The 23,782-nt window shown below is 37.1% G+C and overlaps 1 protein-coding gene across 1 annotated transcript in view; it reads right to left on the bottom strand.

The window, feature by feature from the left end:
• LOC125226173 overlaps positions 1-23,782 on the bottom strand; it is a 168,995-nt gene that overhangs the window by 54,700 nt on the left and 90,513 nt on the right. The window contains exon 4 of the mRNA XM_048130086.1: positions 3,191-3,326. Coding sequence (XP_047986043.1) covers positions 3,191-3,326 — 136 coding nt within the window. The remainder of the gene's footprint in view (positions 1-3,190; positions 3,327-23,782) is intronic.

The raw sequence follows: 23,782 nt of genomic DNA, 5'->3' as shown, positions 1-23,782 counted from the left end.
TCCGCTTGCTCGGGTATCAGTATCGGCACGTGCGATCAGCGAAAATCTGAACGATGAAATAATATTATTTATTAAATACTATCCATTTTCAATTTCTTTAGTAAGGTACAGCGGGGCAAATCTAGACTAAAAGGCAATTGTAACTAATCAATTTTTTCCATTACTACACTATTTCTATTATTCCATTATTACATGTACCCACTGAACACGCTTACTACATAACTGGTAGACATTCTATTTTCTGAAAAACACTTATGAAAAACGAAAAATCTTAATAAGTAATGTATAAATAAAATAAAGACTCCTTACCTCAAATAATCTTTTTAATTTAAGATTAGCAGATAAGTTTATAAATGCATGTATGCTTCTTAAAAATAAAGTTTTTTTTTAATAATGCAAACATTGTAAAACATGGAAGAAATTGACCAGTTACATTTGCCCCCCACCCGAGATTTGCCCCGCTGTACCTTACTTACCCCTATTTTTTTCATGCTTAATAAGTGAGACAGTATAAAATTAAACACTCAAAATCGAGCGCTCGAAATTGGAAAATCAGCCCCTGATTGATCCAATCGCTTTCTCCATACAGTTAGTAGGTATGGCAATTCATTTTAGGATAATTAAAGTTATACGAAATAATAGTATGCAAATTTCAATTATGCAAATTCATTGTTATGCGAAATAAGAATTATGCATTTTTAATACTATGCTTATTCAATGTTATGAACAATTATGTTATGCCAAATCTGTTATGCGAATTTAAATTATGCGAATTAATGATAGGCGAAATAGAGGGCACCCGTATCGCAGTAATCAAACTGTGAAAGAACAAGTGCATCGCATAACCTCACCGTAAGCTCAATACTAAGGAAGTATCTTATTCTATAAAGTAGCTTAAGTCTATAAAAGCAATTTCGGACCGCACAGAGCACATGTTTTTCAAACCTTAGTTCCTCGTCCATAAGAAGCCCCAGGTTTCTAGTCTCTTCAACACGTTCCAGGACATTACCGTTGATGCGCACTTCAAAATTACTTTCAGACATCCTCTGTACTTGTTTTTTTGTACCCAATAACATGAATTTAGACTTTAGAGGGTTTAGAGTAAGTGCGTTTGATTGTGACCATCCAGCAATGCGCTCAAGATCTTCGTTTAACTTTCGAATTCCTGAGTCTATATTATGCAAACTACACGGGACGTAAAGCTGTAAGTCGTCGGCATAGATATGGTAGTTACAATGTTTAATTGCCTGTATTATGTCACGACTGTATAATATAAACAAAACTGGACCTAAAATAGAGCCTTGCGGCACGCCTCTTGTAACCGGAAGTATTTCGGACACAATTGCCCTGCCATTGGAGGCTTGCAATTCCACTAGCTGGCTCCGATTACTTAAGTAACTTGCGAACCATTTCAAGCTGTCCATTTCAAACCCGTAGTATGACAGCTTTGACAACAAGAGCGAAATATCTATCGTATCAAAAGCCCTAGAAAAATCTAATAATGTTAGAATGGTACCTTGTCCCCGGTCCTGAGCTGCCAAGATATTATCAGTAACGTCGAGCAGTGCTGTGGCCGTCCCAATGTTCTTGCGGAAGCCTGACTGATATACTGGTAATATGTTATTTTTTCTAAATAATCAGTTAATTGTTGACAAACCACTTTTTCTAGGACTTTAGAGAGACAAGGTAATATACTTATGGGTCTTAAGTCTTTAATTTGAGTAGGCTCACGGATCTTGGGAATGGGGCGCACCACGGCAACCTTCCAGGCATCGGGAAACTCAGAAGTTAAAATAGACGTGTTGACTATACATGTAATAGCTTCCAAAGTATGAGGCAAAGTAAGAGTTATCATTTCCAGTGTAACTGCATCGATTCCCTGAGCGTTAGATTTGAGACTCTTAATTATTTTTGAAACTTGGCTTTCAGTTACGGGTTTTAAAGAAAACTGAGAAGAACTAAATCTATGGTACTCAAAATAAGTGAGATGACTAAGTGGTATTGAATTATTATTAGGTATATTGAGAAAATGTTGGTTAATAATATTTGGGTCATTAAAATGGCTTGCTAGCTGTTTATTTTGATCAATAAAAATGTCATTTTTTAGGTTTTTCCATAAAACTTTTGAATTTTTAGAGTGACAGTTGACTTTTTGAGAGAAATATGCTCGCTTTTCATTACACAAAGCAGCGGTGACTAAATGTTTGAAATCCTTATAATACTGCTTATGCGCCTCCAAACCCGTACGCTTATACCTTTTGTGAGCTTCGTTCCGTAGACTCATCATCTTCTTTACTGTTTGAGTAATCCATGGACTGTCCCGCGGCTTTATGCAGGTTGTTTTACGAGGAGAATGAACGTTAAACAGGGAGATTAGATAAAAATTAAATAATTGTACCATCGAGCCAACAGTGGGCAAAGTAATTATATCTTCCCACTTAATAAGGCGCAAATCACGATCAAAATCAGTCATATTTATTTGCTTAAGCGGTCTATATGTGATACATTTGGGAGCCGGTTTTTCCATTTTTATGTTTATCTTGCATGTTACAAATGCGTGCGCACTGAGATCCGGAATATAGTCTACGCAAGTGGCACAAACTGGCGCATCAGTACAAACTAAGTCTAAAAGTGTACTACTGTGAGCAGTGAAGTGAGTAGGCTGATTAACATATTGCTTTAGGTTAAAACAGCGTAAAAAGTTCGATAATTTTTGTGCACTTACCTCATTTTCATTTAACATATTAATATTAAAGTCCCCCAGTAAAATTATAAAATTAAAACTTGCAAATTTTTCGTATGCATTACTTCATGCGCATTATGACAATGCGCATATGAACGTGTAACGCCGTGTCTTGCGTGGGCGACGGTCGCGCGACTGTCGCCATCGCATCGTCTGCTTCCATATCGATAAGGTTTGATTTCGTATGCGTCGCATCGCCGTCGCGCGACCATCGTGCGACCGTCGCCCACGCAAGCCACTGCGTAATAAAGCTACACCGGCTCTAATCCTACGCCTCAGACTCGAGAAGATTTCAGTCCCCCCTCAGATATCGGAATTTTGTGCATCATCTCATACTAAAAGTCATTAAAATGACGTAAGTCACTAAGTATGTTGCACAAAATTCCGATCTCTGGTTGGGAAAGGGGGTATCCACTATGGGAGGGGGGTATCCACTATTTGACTTACCGACAACTTCTAGTGGAGCGGAGCGGATCTCTGTGTGGAAGGTAGGCGCGTCCGCCGACACCTCGCAGCGGAACCTGCCGGCCATCGCTGGCGTGGCTTGCTGGAGCACCACTCGCCTGGCCCCGGACCGGGATATCTGTACACAAGACATTTTCTTTATATATTATGTAAGTACTTTTGAAATATTTATAATTTAAGTTAGTTTTAGTTTATTATTTATCATGTTTTAATGTACTATCATTATCAATAATTTGTTAAACTAAATAAAGATTGACTCGTGATTATGGAATAGAATTCTTTATATACCTATGTATCAATAGCGGCTGGTCCATACAAGCCAATTCCCACCGGCTTGCCTAAAATTGATTACTAGTAAAGTACCTAATGTTAAGATAGGTTTCTTTTTGCTTTGGTGTTGCCTAGCAGAAATTTTCACCAGCCGCCTCTGCATGTATAGAACTTGGACTCACATTACCCGGTATGGCAGTGTTACACAAATAACAGGGCCGAGTGGAAGAAGCAAGGGAGGCCTTTGCCCAGCAGTGGGGCACTCAATCAAGCTAGTAAAAAACTTTGAAGAACGACAGCTTTCTTAATATAAACGTAATCGTTTTAGTGACTTTTCGGTGACTTTGATATTTATAAAATATTTCTTTGATTACACTTTTTCTTACATACATACATTGTTCTCGTTACATATTTAATTTACCCCCTTATTCATAAACGTTCACAAAAGTTACGAAGCCGATAAATTTCATTTGTCCCTTTCCGACGTATTGGTGTGATAGAAAGGGGGAAACGAACTTTATCGGCTTGGTAACTTCTTTTATCTGTATACCTACTTACCAAAGAGGATCGAGTATTATAGAGAGTTACTGTCGAAGTAAAATGTGCAATCACAGTGCATAGACTGTCATCTCTTGACACAGGCTTAGAACTTTTGAACCATATTCTTAGCTTGATATTTGTTCAAATGTCAAATATTAATATTAGCGCCATCTAGCTGAGCGTACCCCAAAGGTGTAATGGCATCTAGGCCACCGTACCTTTTTCTGTATGGTACTGACGAGGTACGTTTTTTTCTTAGACTTTATCTGTCTATATGGAGTTATGACTTTGCTACTTACCGACTATCATACTACTCGTTACATAATTATTTAGTCTTCTTTTATCTTGTATACCACCTACCATCATACTACATCATCATGATACTTGTCATCACAACTGAGAGATAATCACAACGGAACAAAACTTGAGTATCAGCTGTCCCAAAGTTGTTATAAGTTTGTGAACATTACTTTTATACAGAAAGTTTGACACTTTAGTCGGTATCGTTAACAGGTAACTGACTAACTGTAGCAGTTTTTCCTGTAGTGGCATATTCTTAGTATCTATATCTATATCTGGCATCCGTTGGCTCGTTGGGTCGACGATATCCGGACTAGCCCAGGCAGGCAAAACATCGGGCCGTCCCTATCGCACTTACAAATAGTGCGATAGGGACGGCCCGATGTTTTAACGTTTATCGCGCGACCGTGCTATCGGTGCAGGACCGGAAGAAGTGGCGTACTAGAAGAGAAGCTTATGCTCAGCAGTAGGCGATAAAGGACTGATATGATGATGATAATTGTGTGATGATGACCATATTGGTGACAAATAAGCACATAGCCCACCTGATTGAAAACCTATGGAAGCGACAGTGGATCTCATCGTTCTTTTGTAAATTGTAACTATAGGTACATAAATAATAATAGCATAATAGTACATTGTGCAACAAGATAGGTAAGGGGGTCACGTACCATCAGGTGTGATCGTGGTCAAACGTCTACCTATTCATACAAAAAAAGAAAAAACGAGCGTCGTGATAATTTTTTACTTATTTTTCATTCATTTAAATATTTTGATCTGTTGTACTCTCTGTTGCTAGGCAACGGTGGGTGTCTCGCGTATGCACGCGGTCAAGCGCGAGTAGAGAACATATTGTCAGATTGTAAATTATAACGATTTATCTGAGTTAAATTTACGAAATAAATGCAAAACACACTGAAATAATTGTAAAACATAAATAAAATGCATTTTTCATACTGTATAATATCTAACCATCGGGCTAAACAGAAACAGTTAGTTTGGTGCACGGTTTTAATTTTTTTGTTGATCTTATAGCGGCCGTTGAATCCTAGGAAATCAGAGCTTAAGACTCCTCAGGCTAATATAGAAACATTGCCTTCAAATAGTAATGGAGAAATTGCAGAACATTCCCAAAAAGCGGAAACATTCTTGAGAATGTTCGCAGAACATTCCTGCAACATGAAATTTATTGTTTAAACGAGAGAATATACTTGAAATAAAGTTTAACTGGGCTTAATATAAAACTATATGTTATTATACTCGTACATATAATATTGTCTATTACTAGTGATAAGTTACCAATAAGTTGCTTAAATTCTCACTATACTTCAGGGAACATTTCGACTTTCAGACTTCACATCAGTTTTAGTCCAGACTTTTTTAAATTGGGTACCGAACTATTATTCCTTGATTGATTGATTGATCTTGATTTGGTCATGTCAAAATATAAATAAAAAAAAAAGATCGCTGTGAGAACATCGGCATACGAAGCCAGCGCACTACCACGGGACTACGTCTTGACTTGCTGAGTCCGACGAAATCATGGTATAAACTACGAAGTTACTAAGTATTCTGATAAATTCTCGTTCTCGAGAACATTCTCAGAAGTTACCGAAAATTCTCATGAGGAAAGTTCTGCAACTTTGGAAACTTCTCGTTCGTGCATTGCTACCTTCAAGTTGGCTCTGAAGCTCTAAACACCAAAGGAATGACATGAAATTATCTTGCTATGTTATTATTTCCGGCAATGAAATATTTCGAACAGAAGGGTTCCGAAAACACGGAAAAAAACCTAATTCATGAAGCTCGGGTTTAATTAATGGGTCTGTTCGCTCCGCTTTTTGATTAATCGCTCGTTTGCTCGTTTTGTGATAATGTTAGAAAATAAGTAAAGCTGGAGGTAGATGTAAGTAATAGTTACTCGTAAAGTACTTCCGCACCAAAAAATTTAAATTTTGAAAAAACCCCGACCGCGACATAGTGGACCGATTTTCATGAAAAATGGCTAAGAACACTACCGACTAAGTCATCTTTCAAACAAAAAAAAAACTATATCTAAATCGGTTCATCCATTCGGGAGCTACGATGCCACAGGCAGACACACACACAGACAGACAGACACGTCAAACTTATAACTCCCCGTCGTTTTTGCGTCGGGGGTTAAAAATTAGTAAAGCTGAAGGTAAATCTGGCTACCCGTGAAATAGGTACTTCCGCGCCGCCAAATCGCACCTAAAAACAGTACCTATGAGAAGATTCGTATTTCCCGGGACCTAAGAATAAGCTAGATCGATTTTTCGCCTCCGAAAACTCCCACAAACCAAATTTCAGCGAATTGTTAGAGTTTCCGAGACCGCCGCCGGTAGATATAATACCACTAGACAAGAAATACTAGTTAAAAGGTAGATAGAAAAACAAACGATGTAGGATATTTAATGCTCAATGATAGTTCAGCGCCGCGTCAATTGAAAGCAATAATATTCGATTAATTCTTTTACGTCAGTTATCAAGTTATCAAGCTGAAGCTGAATTTGAGCTAATTTTTCTAAATAACTTTACTTAATGGGGGTCCATTGATAAGGACCACACTGCAATTTTTTGAAACTTATCTATGTTCAAGAGAATTAAAGTATTTTTCTTTCAAAAAATAACAGTTGATATTCTTTCGAGGTTTATAAGCACTTCTTTTTTTTTATTATGCAGAAAGGTCTGCGAGCGTGAATTTTTTCATTTTTCCTTTAATTTAAAAATATGTACTATCACTTCCTTATAATTGTTTGTTTATTTGATATTATTAATCAAACAAATGATAAGCTTAAAAAATACCCACCTACCTATTGGTAAGTTTAGGTACAGTCAGCCAAGAAAATGGTTTACCACTTTTCGACTCTATTTCAATAATAATTAATTTAATAAGGTCGAAAAGTGAAAACCACTTTTTGGCTGACTGTACAACTACAATGTCACGCACCAAAAATAACTTAATTGGTATGAAAAATATAACACATTAAATACGTCCATCTGTTATCTTTCTGAAACTAAATCACACCGTTACACCTATTAAGGTAACCTCTTATCAAAATAAATAATAGCCGCAATAACTTATATTAATGCTCCACACCGAATTAAACGGAATTTATGTAGAACGTTATTATCGGACTGTATTGGACATTATCAATGACACATATGAAGGGCCATACGACACAGTATAAAACCAGGTGCCGTAGCCAAATGGCATTTCTGCGACGCGAAACGAAAACGAAACGCCGGGAAGGTAGTCTGGCTCTGTCGCGTCAATACGCAAGAGCGATATCTATGAGCGTTTCGTTTCGTGAGCGTTTGTGCCATTCGGCTACGTACCCAGTAATAACTCTTCTAACAAACGTACGCAACACATGCAAGCGGATTTGGATAAACGTGGATAAGAAGAATATGCATAATGATATTTTTTTCAGTACAGATGGTCCTTAATACCAGCGGGTACGCATTTTATCCACTAGTGGGAAAGTAATTCATAAAGTCAAAATTACTGCTTTAAAATTGATAAAAGTAGGTGAATCTAGTAATAAAGATGATTTACCACCTGTGAAACTACTGGAAGCAGTGATAAACGCATTTTTTGCTCTGTAGTTTCCTCGCTATAGTGAGGGGAAAAGTTTTGTGTTACACTCGGGTGCAAATGTATTTTACTTCTCGTGTGTTAAAATAAAAAACTCGCAAGTTCAGGATTCTATTCTCGAACACTCGCTTCGCTCGTGGTTTTAATTTATCGCTTCCTCGTTTTTCAACTTCCACACTAGGCGTTAAAATACAACTTTGCCCTTGTATCACAAACTATTTTTGTGTCTTCTGACTGATATAATGTGGTATTATTATACTAATACTTATCCTTACTAATATTATAAATGGCAAAGTGTGCGTGTCTGTTTGTTTGTCCGTCTTTCACGGCAAAACGGGGCGACGAATTGTCGTGATTTTTTAAGTGGAGATAGTTGAAGGAATGGAGAGTGACATAGGCTTTTTTGTCTCTTTCTAACGCGAGCGAAGCCGCGGGCAAAGGCTAGTAGTTAATATACTAACATTTATAGTAATTTTGTTCAACCACGTGCTTTCGAACGCAGTAGGTACTTTTCGCGTTGCCGCACCCCGAGAGTAACTACCTACTGAGTCGTCCTTATACTGTGCATACGGCGCTACATTACAAGGGATCACGGACTACAGATCATGAATTCTAAAAACAATGTGCCCCGCGTTTATCGTAGTCGTTGTAAAAATCGTACCCGCACGTGACAAGAATATCACCACAATACTTAGGCACGTCGTTATATCCCTACTTCCATACTGATAATATAAATGGGGAAGTGTGTGTGTCTGTTTGTCTATCTTTTATGGCAAACGGAGCAACAAATTCGCTACGACATGGGGTTCTTCAAGAAGCAGGTATTTAGGGTTCTCAAAGGTCGGCAACGCATAAGTGGCACTCCTGATGTTGCTTATGTCCATGGGCGGCGATGACTGCTTACCATCAGGCGGCTCGTCTGCTCGTTTGCTGCCTATTTCATAAAAAAAAAATTAAAAAAATGGACGTGATTTTTAAGTGAAGATAGTTGAAGGGATGAAAAGTGATATAGGCTTACTTTTGATTTCTTTCTAACTTCTAACCCACCACTTCCTTAAAATGGGGGCTGTTGTTTGTATGGACCATTTCGCAACTATTTTCGAATATAATGCGAGCGAAGCAGCGGGCTACAACTAGTTAAGGCATAAAAAAGGGTACAAAAGTTAACATAATGTGTTGACTTACAGCGTTTTTTGAGAGAATTATTTACACGGAGAAAATGTTGTAGGGTTCAATAAGGACGGAGATCGCTAATGTGCACAAAAACGCTTGGCTGGCGGATGATGTACCGATGTTTTGTCTGGCCTCGAGAGTTTAGCCTTTGTTATGTACTCTGTAGCCCTATTTCATTTATAATTGCCTGGTTTGCCAAAGTACCTATTACTCGTAATTAGAACTTCATGATTGTTTTTTTTGTAAAGGTTAAGGTAGGTTTGGTTTCTTTTAAATATTTAATTACTGTAAGTGAACATCAAGATGTCAAAATCAGTTCGAAAATGTTACATACATTGTTATAAAAAGTAGCAAAAATTTTAAAAATGCATTTAAACGGTTTTACATGATTTTATATACACACAAGGACTTAAATTGTTGAGCCACTTAGGTGTCAGAATAATGTTGTTATTTCATAGTAAAGTTAAGCTATGACGACTACAATGAGCTAGAAGTTAGATCAGAAGATCAACAATAACTAGAAGCTAGATCAACAAGTAAAGTCCGTGACCGTACCTACTTCCAAAACTATAAAGTAATAAATTTAAAATAAATGGAAAATGTGTGAGACTTGAACTCACGGCAGATACTCCAGAGCTCTGTCAACTGAGCCACCATGACTTCAACCAAACCAGCGAAATCTCATCCAAGTCTCTCATCCTGACGACTGGTCTGGCCCAGTCGGTAGTGACCCTGCCTGCTAAGCCGCAGTCCCGGGTTCGAATCCCGGTAAGGGCATTTATTTGTGTGATGAGCACAGATATTTGTTCCAGTCATGGATGTTTTCTATGTATATAAGTATGTAGTTATCTATTTAAGTATGTATATCGTCGCTTAGCACTCATAAGGACTGTATCGTTAAATATGGGGACAACTTTGAGTAGCCGTATTTATTTGCTGTTATATTTTTTTCTTATAACAAGACATGGGCTTAATAAGGCACATAATAAGGTACGCATTTTGTCCTAGAAACTCGACGTAAAGCATGTGGTTTAGACAGCATTGACTTAATCCTCCCGAGTACCAATTACGATTTCGGACAAATGCTACTAGAAAATTCACAAAGAGCGTACAAGACGACACAATTGCGAAAAAAAATTGTACAGTGCGAACCTCAACGACACATGATCCACAAAGCAGAATATCTAGACATAGTCTAGCCACTGTTATTTAAAAAAAATAAAGTTCATGATCTGTGTATGGCGGCCATTTAGAGAATGTGGCATGGTGCTTACGCTAACTCCGACTTTGATGTCGAATTTAACTATCATACACTGTTTATATCGATCTGGTTTAGGCACTGTTCAAACACCATGAATGTCTATTAGACATTGGCCTATGCCTAATTTTTTTATCTATTTCTCTCATCCTGCTTGTATCAAAAATTTACGGCAAACCGGAACGTTGCTCAAAATGCGTTTTTTTAATTATATAAATTCACCGCATTTATTCTGCAAGTACCCAATTGAACAACCATGAAGAGGACCCTTAAAAAATATATTTTGGCAGCATATTAACCTTTGTTTGTCGAAATCGTACAAAAAGTCTTTGAGATATTCTCAAATTAAGCCAGATTAGGGGTTGTCCGAAATGTATTTGCTAGACCTTAATGAAAGTACCATAAAGTCCCTAAAATAAAAAAAATATCAGACCTTCTTATATCAAATAGTACTTACCAATACCTTCAGATCATACTCTCGGACCATAATAATACAAAATTATGCACATGTCAACATTTAGACGAGGTTTGTTGTGTCCCTATAATTAACGATACAGTCCTTATTTGAAGGTTGCCGGGTTATAATTATGAGCTCGGAAATATAGCCGCCGGCAAGGAATTCCACTCCTTGGCAGTGCGCACCTCAAGTTTACCTCTTGGAAACAGGAGTTCAAAGCACATAGAAATCTGAGTAATTCCAGTAATCAGTACCGCAATCGAATTTGGAACACAATTCTCAAACCGTTTTTCCATTCCGTCGGCCTAGCCAAAATGGCAATCGTTGACGCTAGATGCCGATCGAAACGCAGTCTGGCTCTGTCGCGCCAATACGGAAGAGCGATAGAGATAGCTAGCTACTATAATAATATTATGGTAGGCGTTTGTGTGTTTGGCTAAGTACCCTGAGGTTAATAATCCTGGATTAAAGCGATCTAAATTGGATAAACGAACGCCGTTGCCATGTCCCTTACGGAGGAAAAGGAATAAATACATTCACGATTACGTTCTCTATTTCTCATTTAAAATACTTACAAGGAAACGATTTTGAGAAACATAAGTAGGTATGTATCGAAGGAAATTAATTGAAAATTGATATAAATGCGTTATTCGACCCAGGTATCGCTAGGAGGACAGTGTGGCGGCGGATCTGCATCAGCTTAACGTCAGTGACTGCTCAGGATTGGGACATGTGGCGATATCTCATTTCTGAGGTCAGGGTGGCTAGCCGAATGGCACAATCGCTCACGAAACGCTCACGAAACGAAGCGCTAGTAGATATCTATCTCTATCGCGCTTGCGTATTGGCGCGACAGAGCCAGCGGCGTATCGCTTTCGTTTGGCGTCGGAGAAATGCCATTCGGCTACGGGGCCAGGGTGCGTAGCCGAATGGCACGAACGTTCACGAAACGCTCGTAGATACCTACCAGCCAGACTACCTTTCGAAGCGTTTCGTTTTCGTTTCGCGTCGCAGAAATGCCATTCGGCTACGGCACCAGTCCCCCAGGTACCTCATTATTGTCCCTGAATGAGCAGCCGTAGTTTTTCTTAATCGTTCTCGTATGAATCAGATTTCTTATTATTAAGAAAATTTGGAATTAAAACACTTTTCAAATTGCTGTTGCTGTTTCTGTACAAAAACATGTGCCAGTTATTAAAAGTACAACCTGTTTACCACTAATAGTTGGAATCATCAGCTCGTATGCACAAGCGTAAAACTATGATGGATAAAGTTTTCGCGAGCTACATCGCACTGAATATATGCATGAAATAAACCAAGAACAACATTAAGTTTTGAAATAAAACTAAGTTTTATCTCACAGATTTCATATATACCATAGATAAAGCAAACGTATCTACTTAACACCTTATTCATAAACTTACTTTAAAGTTATTAAGCCGATAAAATTCGTTTGTCCTTTTCTATCACACCAATACGTCGGAAAGGGACAAACGAACTTTATCAGCTTTTTTTTTTTTTATAAATTGACCACAGACTAGCCAAAGGCAAAGAAAGACGTGGCCTACGATGGAGTGAGCTCGCCCAGAAGATGCCTGTTCACTCTTGATTTGAAGGTTGCCGGGTTATATGAGCTCGGAAATATAGCCGCCGGCAAGGAATTCCACTCCTTGGCAGTGCGCATAACTTTAAAGTACGTTTATGAATAAGGGGGTTAGCGTGAAACGAATTCAGTCAAATCCACTGATCTGTCCGTCTTTACGTACAGCTTGCAGCTTTCGGGCGTCATGTTTTGTAAGTTGAAGTCAACAAAAACTTAAAATTTGCCACGTTACGTCGTTTTAATTGCAACAACACTAAAATTATGGACACTCAAGCGCCTGAGACTTCCAATCACAGTCAAACAAGAAACAATTTCAGTACAAAATCTGACGCGCTCAGCCTCTATACAAATAGATGAACTTATTTTGTCTATCTAATCTAAAATATGGATCTGTGTTTTATCTCGTGATTTAAAATCACCCTAAGTATACAGGTAGGTACTTAATTTACATGCAAAATGGATAGATGCCGAGATAGCGGCCTGATTCATGATAAAGCGATTACGTTATGGTAAAGAGGCAGGAAACGGCAGGGGCATGGTAATATGAGGTTACGGAGATCAGGAGATCCGGTGTGTATAGTCATTTAAAAGCACATTTAGATTCCGTAAGTTAACACAAAAATACAGAATAACCCATTATTTTTTCTAAGGTAAGTAGGTAAATTTTATGTTTTTCCTACTCAGAATCACGAGCCCTTTCGATCTAGGCTAGGACAAAAAACAAGAGACAAAAAAATGGTCCCAAAATGTTCTATTATTTTGCATACTTTCCACTTTGCCGCTATAAACCGCTGTAAAGCCTGACACGTTTTTATTTGACCCTGAAAGAGTGTCGGTACAGATCGTTTTCATATGGCAATAATGTGCGGACATCATATATAATAGGGACAGCGTGTACTGGTTTCGCGTTAATATTTGTAGAAAATTAAAACACGGTTTTAGAGAATCAAAATTTAATAAGCTAGGTTTTAAGACTTGTTACTTCTTTCCGCGCAGCCTAAAATCTATGAATCTTGTACCTTTATCGATGTCGGCGATGTTTGTTTTCTTTTTACGTGGGACCTTGTTTTGTACTGGAACTGGTGGCAATGATGGAACGGCCTCCTTATTTCTTTAAATATTTTTCACGGCAGAGCTACAGACACCATCAATAAGAACAAAAAAAATAATATATTAAGCTAAATCGAAACCAACTAATCAATACAGGAGAACCGCACTATAAACCATCAGTACCGGACATGTCAACAACCGATCTTGGAACATTGTTACCGAAATGCTGTGAAATCCTTCATCCTTTTTTTTTAGTACGTAATTTATCACGTTCATAATTACTTTCACTTTGTTTTAAATATTATTTTGGGCATATTTGCGATGAAACCGTTAGAAATTTAAAAATATTTACTTCTAGTTTACATCACTGACATTCAATGAACTTCGATGACAAGTGTCAAAAAAATCCTTGCCAGTAAAAGAAATTAGTTCAGCTGAAAATCCGCAACGGGGCGAGGGTCAAATAAAAACTTGTCAGGCTATACAAAGTGTTTGAAAAATGGTAACGAAGTGGAAAAAATAAATTTGGGACGCTTTTTTCCGCCTAGTAGGATGAAAACTGAAGAGGGCTCGTAATTCTGAGTAGGAAAAACATTAAATTTACCTATTTTAGAAAAAAATGTTTTTGAATCTTTTTTCACGAAAATACCCATTTTCCCTTTTAACCTCTCTTTTCAATTTGAAAATAAATCCTTTATTTTTAAACTCGTTTTCCAATGTAGGTATTTTTAAAACAATTACGTAGTAGGGTCACCTATTGTTTTCACGGGTATGTAGCACAATGTCAAAAATCAAATGTCCGAAGTACGAAATTCCGAAAGACATGATATCGAAAATCAAAATTGCTATTGTACGAAATTCCTACAGATGCATGTCCTATGGTTAATTGGCCTATTTTTAGAACACCGAAAGGACGGTACTACTTATGTACAAAAATACTATCGACATTTTTCCTACGTTTAGTTGACCTAAGTTTAAAACTTATTAATTACGTCGAAAGATGTTTGTCATATGAAAAAAATGAAAAATGTTTATTATACAGGATGTAACATTAATGCTGGTGATCCATTTAAGGGCATAACCGGTATGGAATAGCGGTTATGAATACCACTTCCTTTTTTTAAAATAAACACCATGAAAATTAAAGGTACTATAGAAGGTAATGTATAAGCCGTAGGATTTATCTTCGGCAATTATGTTACATATGTCCAAGAAGTCTGTTGAAACATATTAAAATACACCTTTATAAAGATTTTCAAGTTTTATTTTATTCTAAGCTTGGTCTTATGGGAAACTATTACCGAACCCTACAAGTTCCTACACTGAACATGAAGTAGATAGGTATGGTAATTTTCTTCAAAAAATAATCATTATGATTTTAGAAAGTAGCAATTTTAAGAACTAGATATATCGACTTTCGAAGTATTGGTATAAGGCATTTTGGACAAAGGAATATTGAATTTCGAAAATGAGATTGGTCGATTAAAAGTGTAGTAGGACATGCATCTTTAGGAATTTCGTACATTAGCAATTTTGAGTTTCTATATCATGTCTTTCGGAATTTCGTACTTCGGACATGTGGTTTTCGACATTGTGCTACGTACCCGTTTTTACCTACTCAAAAAAGGAGTGCTTTCTATTTTGACACTTTGGTGATGAAATTTAGTTATAATAACAATACAATACAATACAAATACTCTTTATTGCACACCTCAATACACGAAACAACATAGCAAGTATAAACAACAACTTAAGAGGTAAAATAAGAGGCGGTCTTATCGCTAAAGAGCGATCTCTTCCAGGCAACCTAGGTAGTGGAGAATAATAAATTTAACCATGTAAATAACTGTTGAAAAACAAGTCAGTTTTATTCTCCATTTACTTTCATACGCATCTTATTTGTTAAATAATCGTAACATGTTTTTCTACTATTAGGTACTAACGCAAAAAGCACAACATTCAATATAAGCAGTACCGGAAGCTATTGCCAATTTATTCTTCTACAGCATCAAACGACAAAAACCAGGTGAAATATGAGACAAGCTTCAAAGAGACTAGGCCAATATTTATTTTCTCGCAAAATGCTGACGCACGATCCTTTTGAAGCAGTACCTTTTTGCGATAGTGTATGCAATATTATACGTGACGAAACGCATTTTTCTCTCTCTGGGGACGGAAGGAAAAAGGAAGCTTTATTCTGATTAAAAAAAGAATATCGATGTTATAGCAATTCAATGTTAATGTTATACCAATGCATTGGAATTTGCGGTTGCACAGTGTACCTACTTAACAAACGTAAGTATTACTGCATAGATAGCTTTCCCTGTCGCTTTTGGTGTAGCGCGACAGAGTCAGACTACGTTTCGCTACGTATAGCGTCAACGATTGCAAGTAAGCGGACACATTCAATATGTTTTCGATATACTAATGGTAACATTTCGGCTCGCGGTCGCGTTCGGGTTTCGTGTACTCGCCACCGGCCATTCCCCTGTTGAGCTACGTTCAAATGTTAGCGTAAATGTTATTTTTTGCACTATGCTAACATATTGAATTACATTACCGGATCCGGTACCGGATCCGGCGAATTTCACAGGATCCGGTAGCATGAAAAAAGCACCGGATCCGGCCGGATTACCGGATCCGCCGGACCGGATTGCAATCCCTACCACCGGGTGCCCATCCTAGCACAAGAATCCGGATTTGTGGCCCGTTCAGAACGGATAATTAGGGTCCGTTTGATTAAAGTCCGGGTACCCGTCAAGCCCGTGTGTCCAGGTTAACAGATCTAATGACACGCGAGTCCTACCCATTTCTCGACGTATTCATCGGACACGTTCTTTATAAGACAAAAGAATAAAAATTAGTTTCAAGAACGAAAAATTAACAGATATAGAAGAAAGAGCTCAGAGTTTGTATATTCAATACCCGAATCCCGAGGTCCATGGCTCCTGACCCGAACGCAGATCCGGGTCGAACGGACTACACGGGTACGGTCTTTTTACGGGTTCGTGTAGGTTCGGACGCTTAGCATCGCCGGGGCTAAGAACACGGACGCCCGGGTTAGCTTTCACGGATATCGAGAGCTTAGTTACAAAACAGGCATTTCGGAATGAGGCCTAAGGCAGTGCCGGGTTTCAGAGAGAACTAACAATGCAGGTATTGCAGGTGCTATTGTTTATTCAGCGCTCAAACGGCTTGATAGATCGTACGTGACGATATCAGGGTTTATCTGCGCCGTCGAATAGACCATTTAGCATTCAGTATTGTAAAATGGGAACAAGAGAAGGAGAACCTACTTACCGAGCCTGTACCAAGAGATTTTGTTTCAGCTAATAGGGGCTATGCTATTCTATGTAACATTAATTTTGAATGAGATTACGTTGAGGCACTCTGTTCGGTCCTTGTTTGTTTATTTTTCTTTCTGACTCTTGGAGACCATATACATCTCCAAGGAAAAAAGTAGATTAAGTATACATATGCTTAAGACAACAAGAGTCTTTTACAACTCTAAAGTTATTTTAGTTATTCGGTTTTTTTCTTCATGTATAATTTTTTTAGATGTAGGTACTTTGACACTTAGAGACTCTATACATCTCTAACATCTCTTATTAATAATCATAATAGCCTGTACTATTTTTTTTTAAATACTTTTGATTAAATTGATCTTGTTTTTTTTTTTAATGCATGTTAAATATAAGATGTAATGTTTTGAAAAGAAGTGGCCCGCCGAGTTTCTTGCCGGTCCCATAGTGGATATAACTGAGGGGGACTGAAATCTTCTCGAGGCTGAGGCGTAGGGTTAGAGCCGGCGTAGTTTTATTTGACGTTCATAAGCGCATTGTAATATGCCTACTTGGAAAATAAATATTTCATTTCATTTCATTTCATTTCATTTCATTTCATTTCATTTGGACGTTTTAGAATACATTACTTGTTTTGCCTGAAACACTGATTGTTCCTACTACAGGCATTCGTAAAAGTTACCTCTAGGTATTAGTCTTGTTCTTCGGCCATAGTAATTAGAGGCCTCAGGTTCGACATAAGTTTGGCTTTGTTGGATACTTTACAGCTCGAATACAAATACTTAAGTTTTTCATAGACATGTAATATTGCACATTGGAAAAAGTTAATTATATTGTTTTTAACATATATTCAATGCTGATATAATATTACGTATTTTATCTCACGCTAATTGCGTTATTACACTGTTTTTCGAAAACTCCCTTTATCCAAATTTAATAATCACTGACACATTGAGTAAAGAGATTATTTTTACCACTACTTTTCGACATTTTGGACGCCATGTAAAATATAACGAACGACAATTTATTTTATTCCGTGACCTCACGGACGCGTTCTCTGAATAATAATTATGAAAACTGTGAATAAAATTGAAGGCAATTTCGATGTTTCGATAAACAATTTATAAACGTGAATTTAAAAATGAACGCACCAACTAAATGCTTCAATGAGATTGTCAAAATTCAAGCAAACACTGTTACTTGGTCGTTTGCCATTTGAATCCTTTGACAGGTTTTTGACATAATATCATAAATACAAGCAAATATCCTCCTTATGGTAAACGAAAAAGTTATACGTGACTTCAACCTTCAACACAGTACGAAACATTAAACAATCTTCAACCTCAAGCAAAGATACACTGTTTATGGACGCTATTTATGAAATAATTCGTATAAAACGTTTAAAAAAAATTAAAACCGCCTTCAAAAATAAGCGCGTTAGAAAACACGGAAAAACTAAAAAGCAAAAAATTCAGATTTCTTATCGGATTGCAATAATCTATCATCCTAACGCGCTTATATTTGAAAGCGGTTTTTTTAAACGTTTATTATTTATTGATTTTCAGTGGTTCCTATTTATATTATAAGTATCAGTCCGAATATGCACACAGTAGTGAAAGAATTATCCTTTAACTCCTAAACATTGAGGAGTTGACCTTCCATCATCAGCTCATCCACATAAAATTATTACCATCAGGCGTAAATACTGGTTTACCTTTGAAAACAAACATTTGAAGAGTTCCCTCGATTTCTCCAAGATCCCATCATCAGACCCCAACTTGGTGCCAATGGAACCATTCCGGGGTTTATACCCATTCGATTAAAATAAAAATTTTGAAAATCGGTTCACGATTCTCGGAGATATCGAGTAACATAACATACATACAAAAAAAAAACATTCAGTCGAATCGAGAACCTCCTCCCTTTTTAGGGTTCCGTAGCCAAAATGGCAAAAACGGAACCCTTATAGTTTCGTCATGTCCGTCTGTCCGTCTGTCCGTCTGTCACAGCCGATTTACTCGGAAACTATAAGTACTACAGTGATGAAATTTGATGGGAATATGTGTTGTATGAACCGCTACAAAATTATGACACTAAATAGTAAAAAAAAAGAATTGGGGGTGGGGCCCCCATACATGTAACTGAGGGATGAAAATTTTTTTTCGATGTACATACCCGTGTGGGGTATCAATGGAAAGGTCTTTTAAAATGATATAAAGTTTTCTAAAAAACATTTTTCTTAAAGTGAACGGTTTTTGAGATATCAGCTCTCAAAGTCGTAAAAAGTATGTCCCCCCCCCCTCTATTTTTATAACTACGGGGTATAAAATTCTAAAAAAAATAGAGGTGATGCATGCTAATTAACTCTTTCAACGATTTTTGGTTTGATCAAAGTATCTCTTATAGTTTTTGAGATAGGTTGATTTAACTGTAATTTTGGCAGGTGTATAAATTGACATAATAAGTTTATTATATTTGCTGCTACGGAACCCTTTGTGCGCGAGCCCGACTCGCACTTGGCCGGTTTTTTGAAGTCGGTTAAAAATACAAGAAAACTTTGTATGCGACGATGTGGTTATTACTTAAAGAATTTCACAAATAACATTTTCACCACACCAACTTGACGACCGGTCTGGCGCAGTCGGTAGTGACCCTGCCTGCTACGCCGCGGTCCCGGGTTCGAATCCCGGTAAGGGCATTTATTTGTGTGATGAGCACAGATATTTGTTCCTGAGCCATGGATGTTTTCTATGTATATAAGTATTTATATATTATATATATCGTTGTCTGAGTACCCACAACACAAGCCTTCTTGAGCTTACCGTGGGCCTCAGTCAATCTGAGTAAGAATGTCCTATAATATTTATTTATTTAACTGTTAAAGGCTTACTTTGCTATTCGAAAACAGATAGCAAAATTGCATTGTATCCACAAGAGTGCAAAGTAATTTCATACAAATTTTAACTTGATGTCTTAAGTTGACTGGTAGAATTTACCCATAAATTATGATTTTGAATCATAATTATTGGATAAATGAATCATAATCACTACATAGTATAAAACAAAGTCACTTTTTCTGTCCCTATGTCCCTATGTCCCTTTGTATGCTTAAATCTTTGAAACTACGCAACGGATTTTGATGCGGTTTTTTTTAACACTTTCGAAACCGGGCTCTACGCGGCGCTACGACATTTTCGCTACATACGGGGAAATGATAAACCTTGCGGTAGACCGACAAAAAATCCACCTATAAACTCTATGTATCTTAGCCCCGTAACGGAACGAGAGGTATCAAATATTATACAGAGCTTAAAAAATAAACGTAGCTATGGGATAGACGAAATACCGTCCACGTTAATTAAAACATGCAAAGAGGAGTTAGTACCGCCCTTAACCGAATTAATTAATCGATCATTTAGCGAAGGCAGTTTCCCGGAAAAACTCAAAATAGCTAAGATAAGACCGATTTTCAAGAAAGGAGGAAAAAACACAGAACTCACGCAGTATAGACCAATAGCTCTATTACCGGCAATGTCAAAAATTTTCGAGAAAGCAATGTCCACCCGCCTTTACAAGTACCTAGAAAAAAACAATATCTTTGACAAAAATCAATACGGTTTCAGGAAAAAACATACGACCACTCTAGCTGTATATAACTATGTTCAAGCAATATTCGACCACATAAACAATAAGAGTTACGCCGTCGGTATCTTGCTTGACATGTCAAAAGCGTACGACAGAGTGCGCCACGATATACTATTAGATAAATTATATAATTCCGGAATAAGGGGAAATGTCCACAAATGGTTTAAATCGTATTTAGAAAACCGTAAACAATATGTGCAAATAGACCATTATAATGACGTCTTAAAAGAAGTGCAAACCATTAAATCGGAAATATGTTACGCCAGAGGTTCAATACCACAGGGTAGTGTATTGGGATGCATACTATTTCTGATATACATAAATGAGCTGCCAAAATCATTAGACACAACCTGCGTAATGTTTGCGGATGACGTGTCTTTGATGTTCAACAGTTATGATAGCGGCCACTGTAATGATAAATTAAAAAGCACACTCACGACAGTAGAGAATTGGCTTGTGGATCATAATTTAGAAATAAATTTCAAAAAAACTAAAATTATTCAATTTCGTCCACACCAAAAAAATCCTTTAGACCTTAACCTAACATCAAGTAACGGACAAATAGAAGAAGTAGAACACTTTAATCTACTAGGTATCACAATAGACACGAACCTGAATTGGAAAATGCACATCATAAACACAAAGGCAAAATTAACAAGATTTACCTATGCGCTCGGAATTTTAAAGAGTAATACAAATTATGAAACGGCCCTATCAGCATATTATGCTCACGCTTATGCCTGGCTCCGCTACGGAGTCATTTTGTGGGGAGCAAGCACAGATGCTGATGACCTGTTTATATTGCAGAAAAGGTGCCTGCGCATTCTCTTGAATATGTGGCACGGAGAAACATGCAAGCCCTATTTCAAAGAGCATAAATTACTCACTCTTCCATCCATTTATATTTTGGAGGTTGGCATATTCGTTAGGGACAACATGCACTTTTTCCGCCAAATTAAAGATGCGCCCTATAGAAGAATGGTAACTCGACATGAGAATAGACTAGGCCTACCAAAATCAAATTTAACTATGCACAGTAACAGTCCATATGTTAGATTTATAAAAATTTATAATAAAATTCCTGAAAGAATAAAAGCTGAGACAAAAGTCCATCTATTCAAACGTAAATTTAAAAACCTGCTTACAGAAAAGGCCTATTACAAAATAAACGACTTTTTAAATGATAATAATTTGACATAAAATATAGGTTAGATGTAAGTGACAACGTGAATTCAATGTTTCTATAATTAAATTGATGTATAACCTAAATTATAAATATCTAATGTGACTGAATGTATAATACTAGAACTGTTAATAAATATACCTATGCATGTATAATTAGTAAAATTCAATAACATAATGTATGACATTGCAATGCCCTGCCAGGGCCCATATGACTCTGAATGTACCTAGTTGTTAAGATCTGTACTACACTATGGTTGCAATAAAAAAAAAAAAAAAAAAAAAAAAAAAAAAAAAAAAAAAAAAAAAAAAAAAAAAAAAAAAAACCATGTAATCGGCTACGCTTCTACGAGCGGTAGATTATATTTATTTGTCTACCCCGAACATTTATATAAATTAATATCGGGTAGTTTTGTGTTGTTTACATCTCCGGTGACATTTTGCTGGGACGTCAGTCTTCCGCGACCACGGCCAGTGCGACCTGGCCGAAACGTTGGGAAAAAAGGTAAAAATAATGTTAATTAATCGCATTCGACCTGTATGTGACTTTAAATATGTGTACAAAGCGCGAGAACTTAGTGTTATCTTGATAAGGGATAGGGATAGCGATAGGTATAGCGATATCACTACATAGTATAAAACAAAGTCGCTTTCTCTGTCCCTATGTCCCTTTGTATGCTTAAATCTTTGAAACTACGCAACGGATTTTGATGCGGTTTTTTTTTTAATAGATAGAGTTATTCAAGAGGAAGGTTTATATGTATAATAACATCCATTAAATAGTGGAGAAGTACTGTTATTTTTGAGGTTTCTAATGTGATGTCGTAAATAATTACATGCGGGTAGATTATATTTATTTGTCTACCCCGAACATTTATATAAATTAATATCGGGTAGTTTTGTGTTGTTTACATCTCCGGTGACATTTTGCTGGGACGTCATTCTTCCGCGACCACGGCCAGTGCGACCTGGCCGAAACGTTGGGAAAAAAGGTAAAAATAATGTTAATTAATCGCATTCGACCTGTATGTGACTTTAAATATGTGTACAAAGCGCGAGAACTTAGTGTTATCTTGATAAGGGATAGGAATAGCGATAGGGATAGCGATAGCCATAGCGTTAGCGATAGCGATAGGGATAGAGATAGGGATACGGATACGGATACGGAAACGGATACGGATACGGATAATATGGGTATCGTTAGAGGGATACGGATAACCGGTCGGCGGTCTCTTACAATCAAAGTGCTCTAAGACGATCGTTGTTTGCTTGCTTGAAGATTACGTTTGCGATAAGTATAAGCAAAATGTAAAAAATTGTAAGGGATAATAGAAAAAAGTACTTTTTACCCACCGATCATATAGTGTCAAAATACGGGCTATGTGGGATGTTTATAAAGGTTTCCCCAGCGTATATAGAATTACCTACGCTGTGGTCGATGTGTAATATTTCTACAATCATTTCAAGCAAAAGTATTATGTGCAATCGAAATAATCGCAGATAAATATACCAGAGAAACCTAAGGATCCAAATGAAAATCTTAATGAATACTTTTATTACGCGGGCGAAGCCGCGGGTAAAAGCTAGTTATTGGATAAATTGTTGAATTTGATTTAGTTTGATGTTTTATAGTCAGTATTTACTTTTTGTTGGTGTGGTGAAAAATTTTGTGTTTCACTGGGCAACGCTCAAGATTGGAATCTTTCGATTGCTCGGGTATTAATTTTGGCACGTGCGGTTAAACAACAACTTTGCCCCCTTGTAAAACAAATAATTATTGTTTCAGTACATAATATATAGTGCTTTTTTCTCGCACTAGTGCGCAAAGTAGAACAATTTACTTAAAATCACACAGACACCTCAACCCGAACCCTCCTTGGAACTTGTACACTCCTTTTTGCTGTGTACTTAACACAGCAAAAGGGAATGTACAAGTTTCTAATGGGGTGGCAACGCGCATGTGACACTGTTTGAGTTGCAGGCGTCCATAGGTTACGGTGACCGCTTTACATCAGGCGGGCCGTATACTTGTTTGCCACCGACGTAGTATTAAAAAAAAAAAAACATGTCGCATCTTCGAAAATCCATTATGTACTGTAAAACGTCGTACTATAAACTTGCGAAGGGGGATTTCGTAACTCGTGTCGATTTACCACTCGTTTCTAAATTTCCTCT

Source organism: Leguminivora glycinivorella, chromosome 5, assembly GCF_023078275.1.
Source record: "Leguminivora glycinivorella isolate SPB_JAAS2020 chromosome 5, LegGlyc_1.1, whole genome shotgun sequence".
Classification (NCBI taxonomy): domain Eukaryota; kingdom Metazoa; phylum Arthropoda; class Insecta; order Lepidoptera; family Tortricidae; genus Leguminivora; species Leguminivora glycinivorella.
The sequence above is the reverse complement of the archived record's forward strand: the minus strand, read 5'-3'. Positions and strand labels throughout refer to the sequence as shown.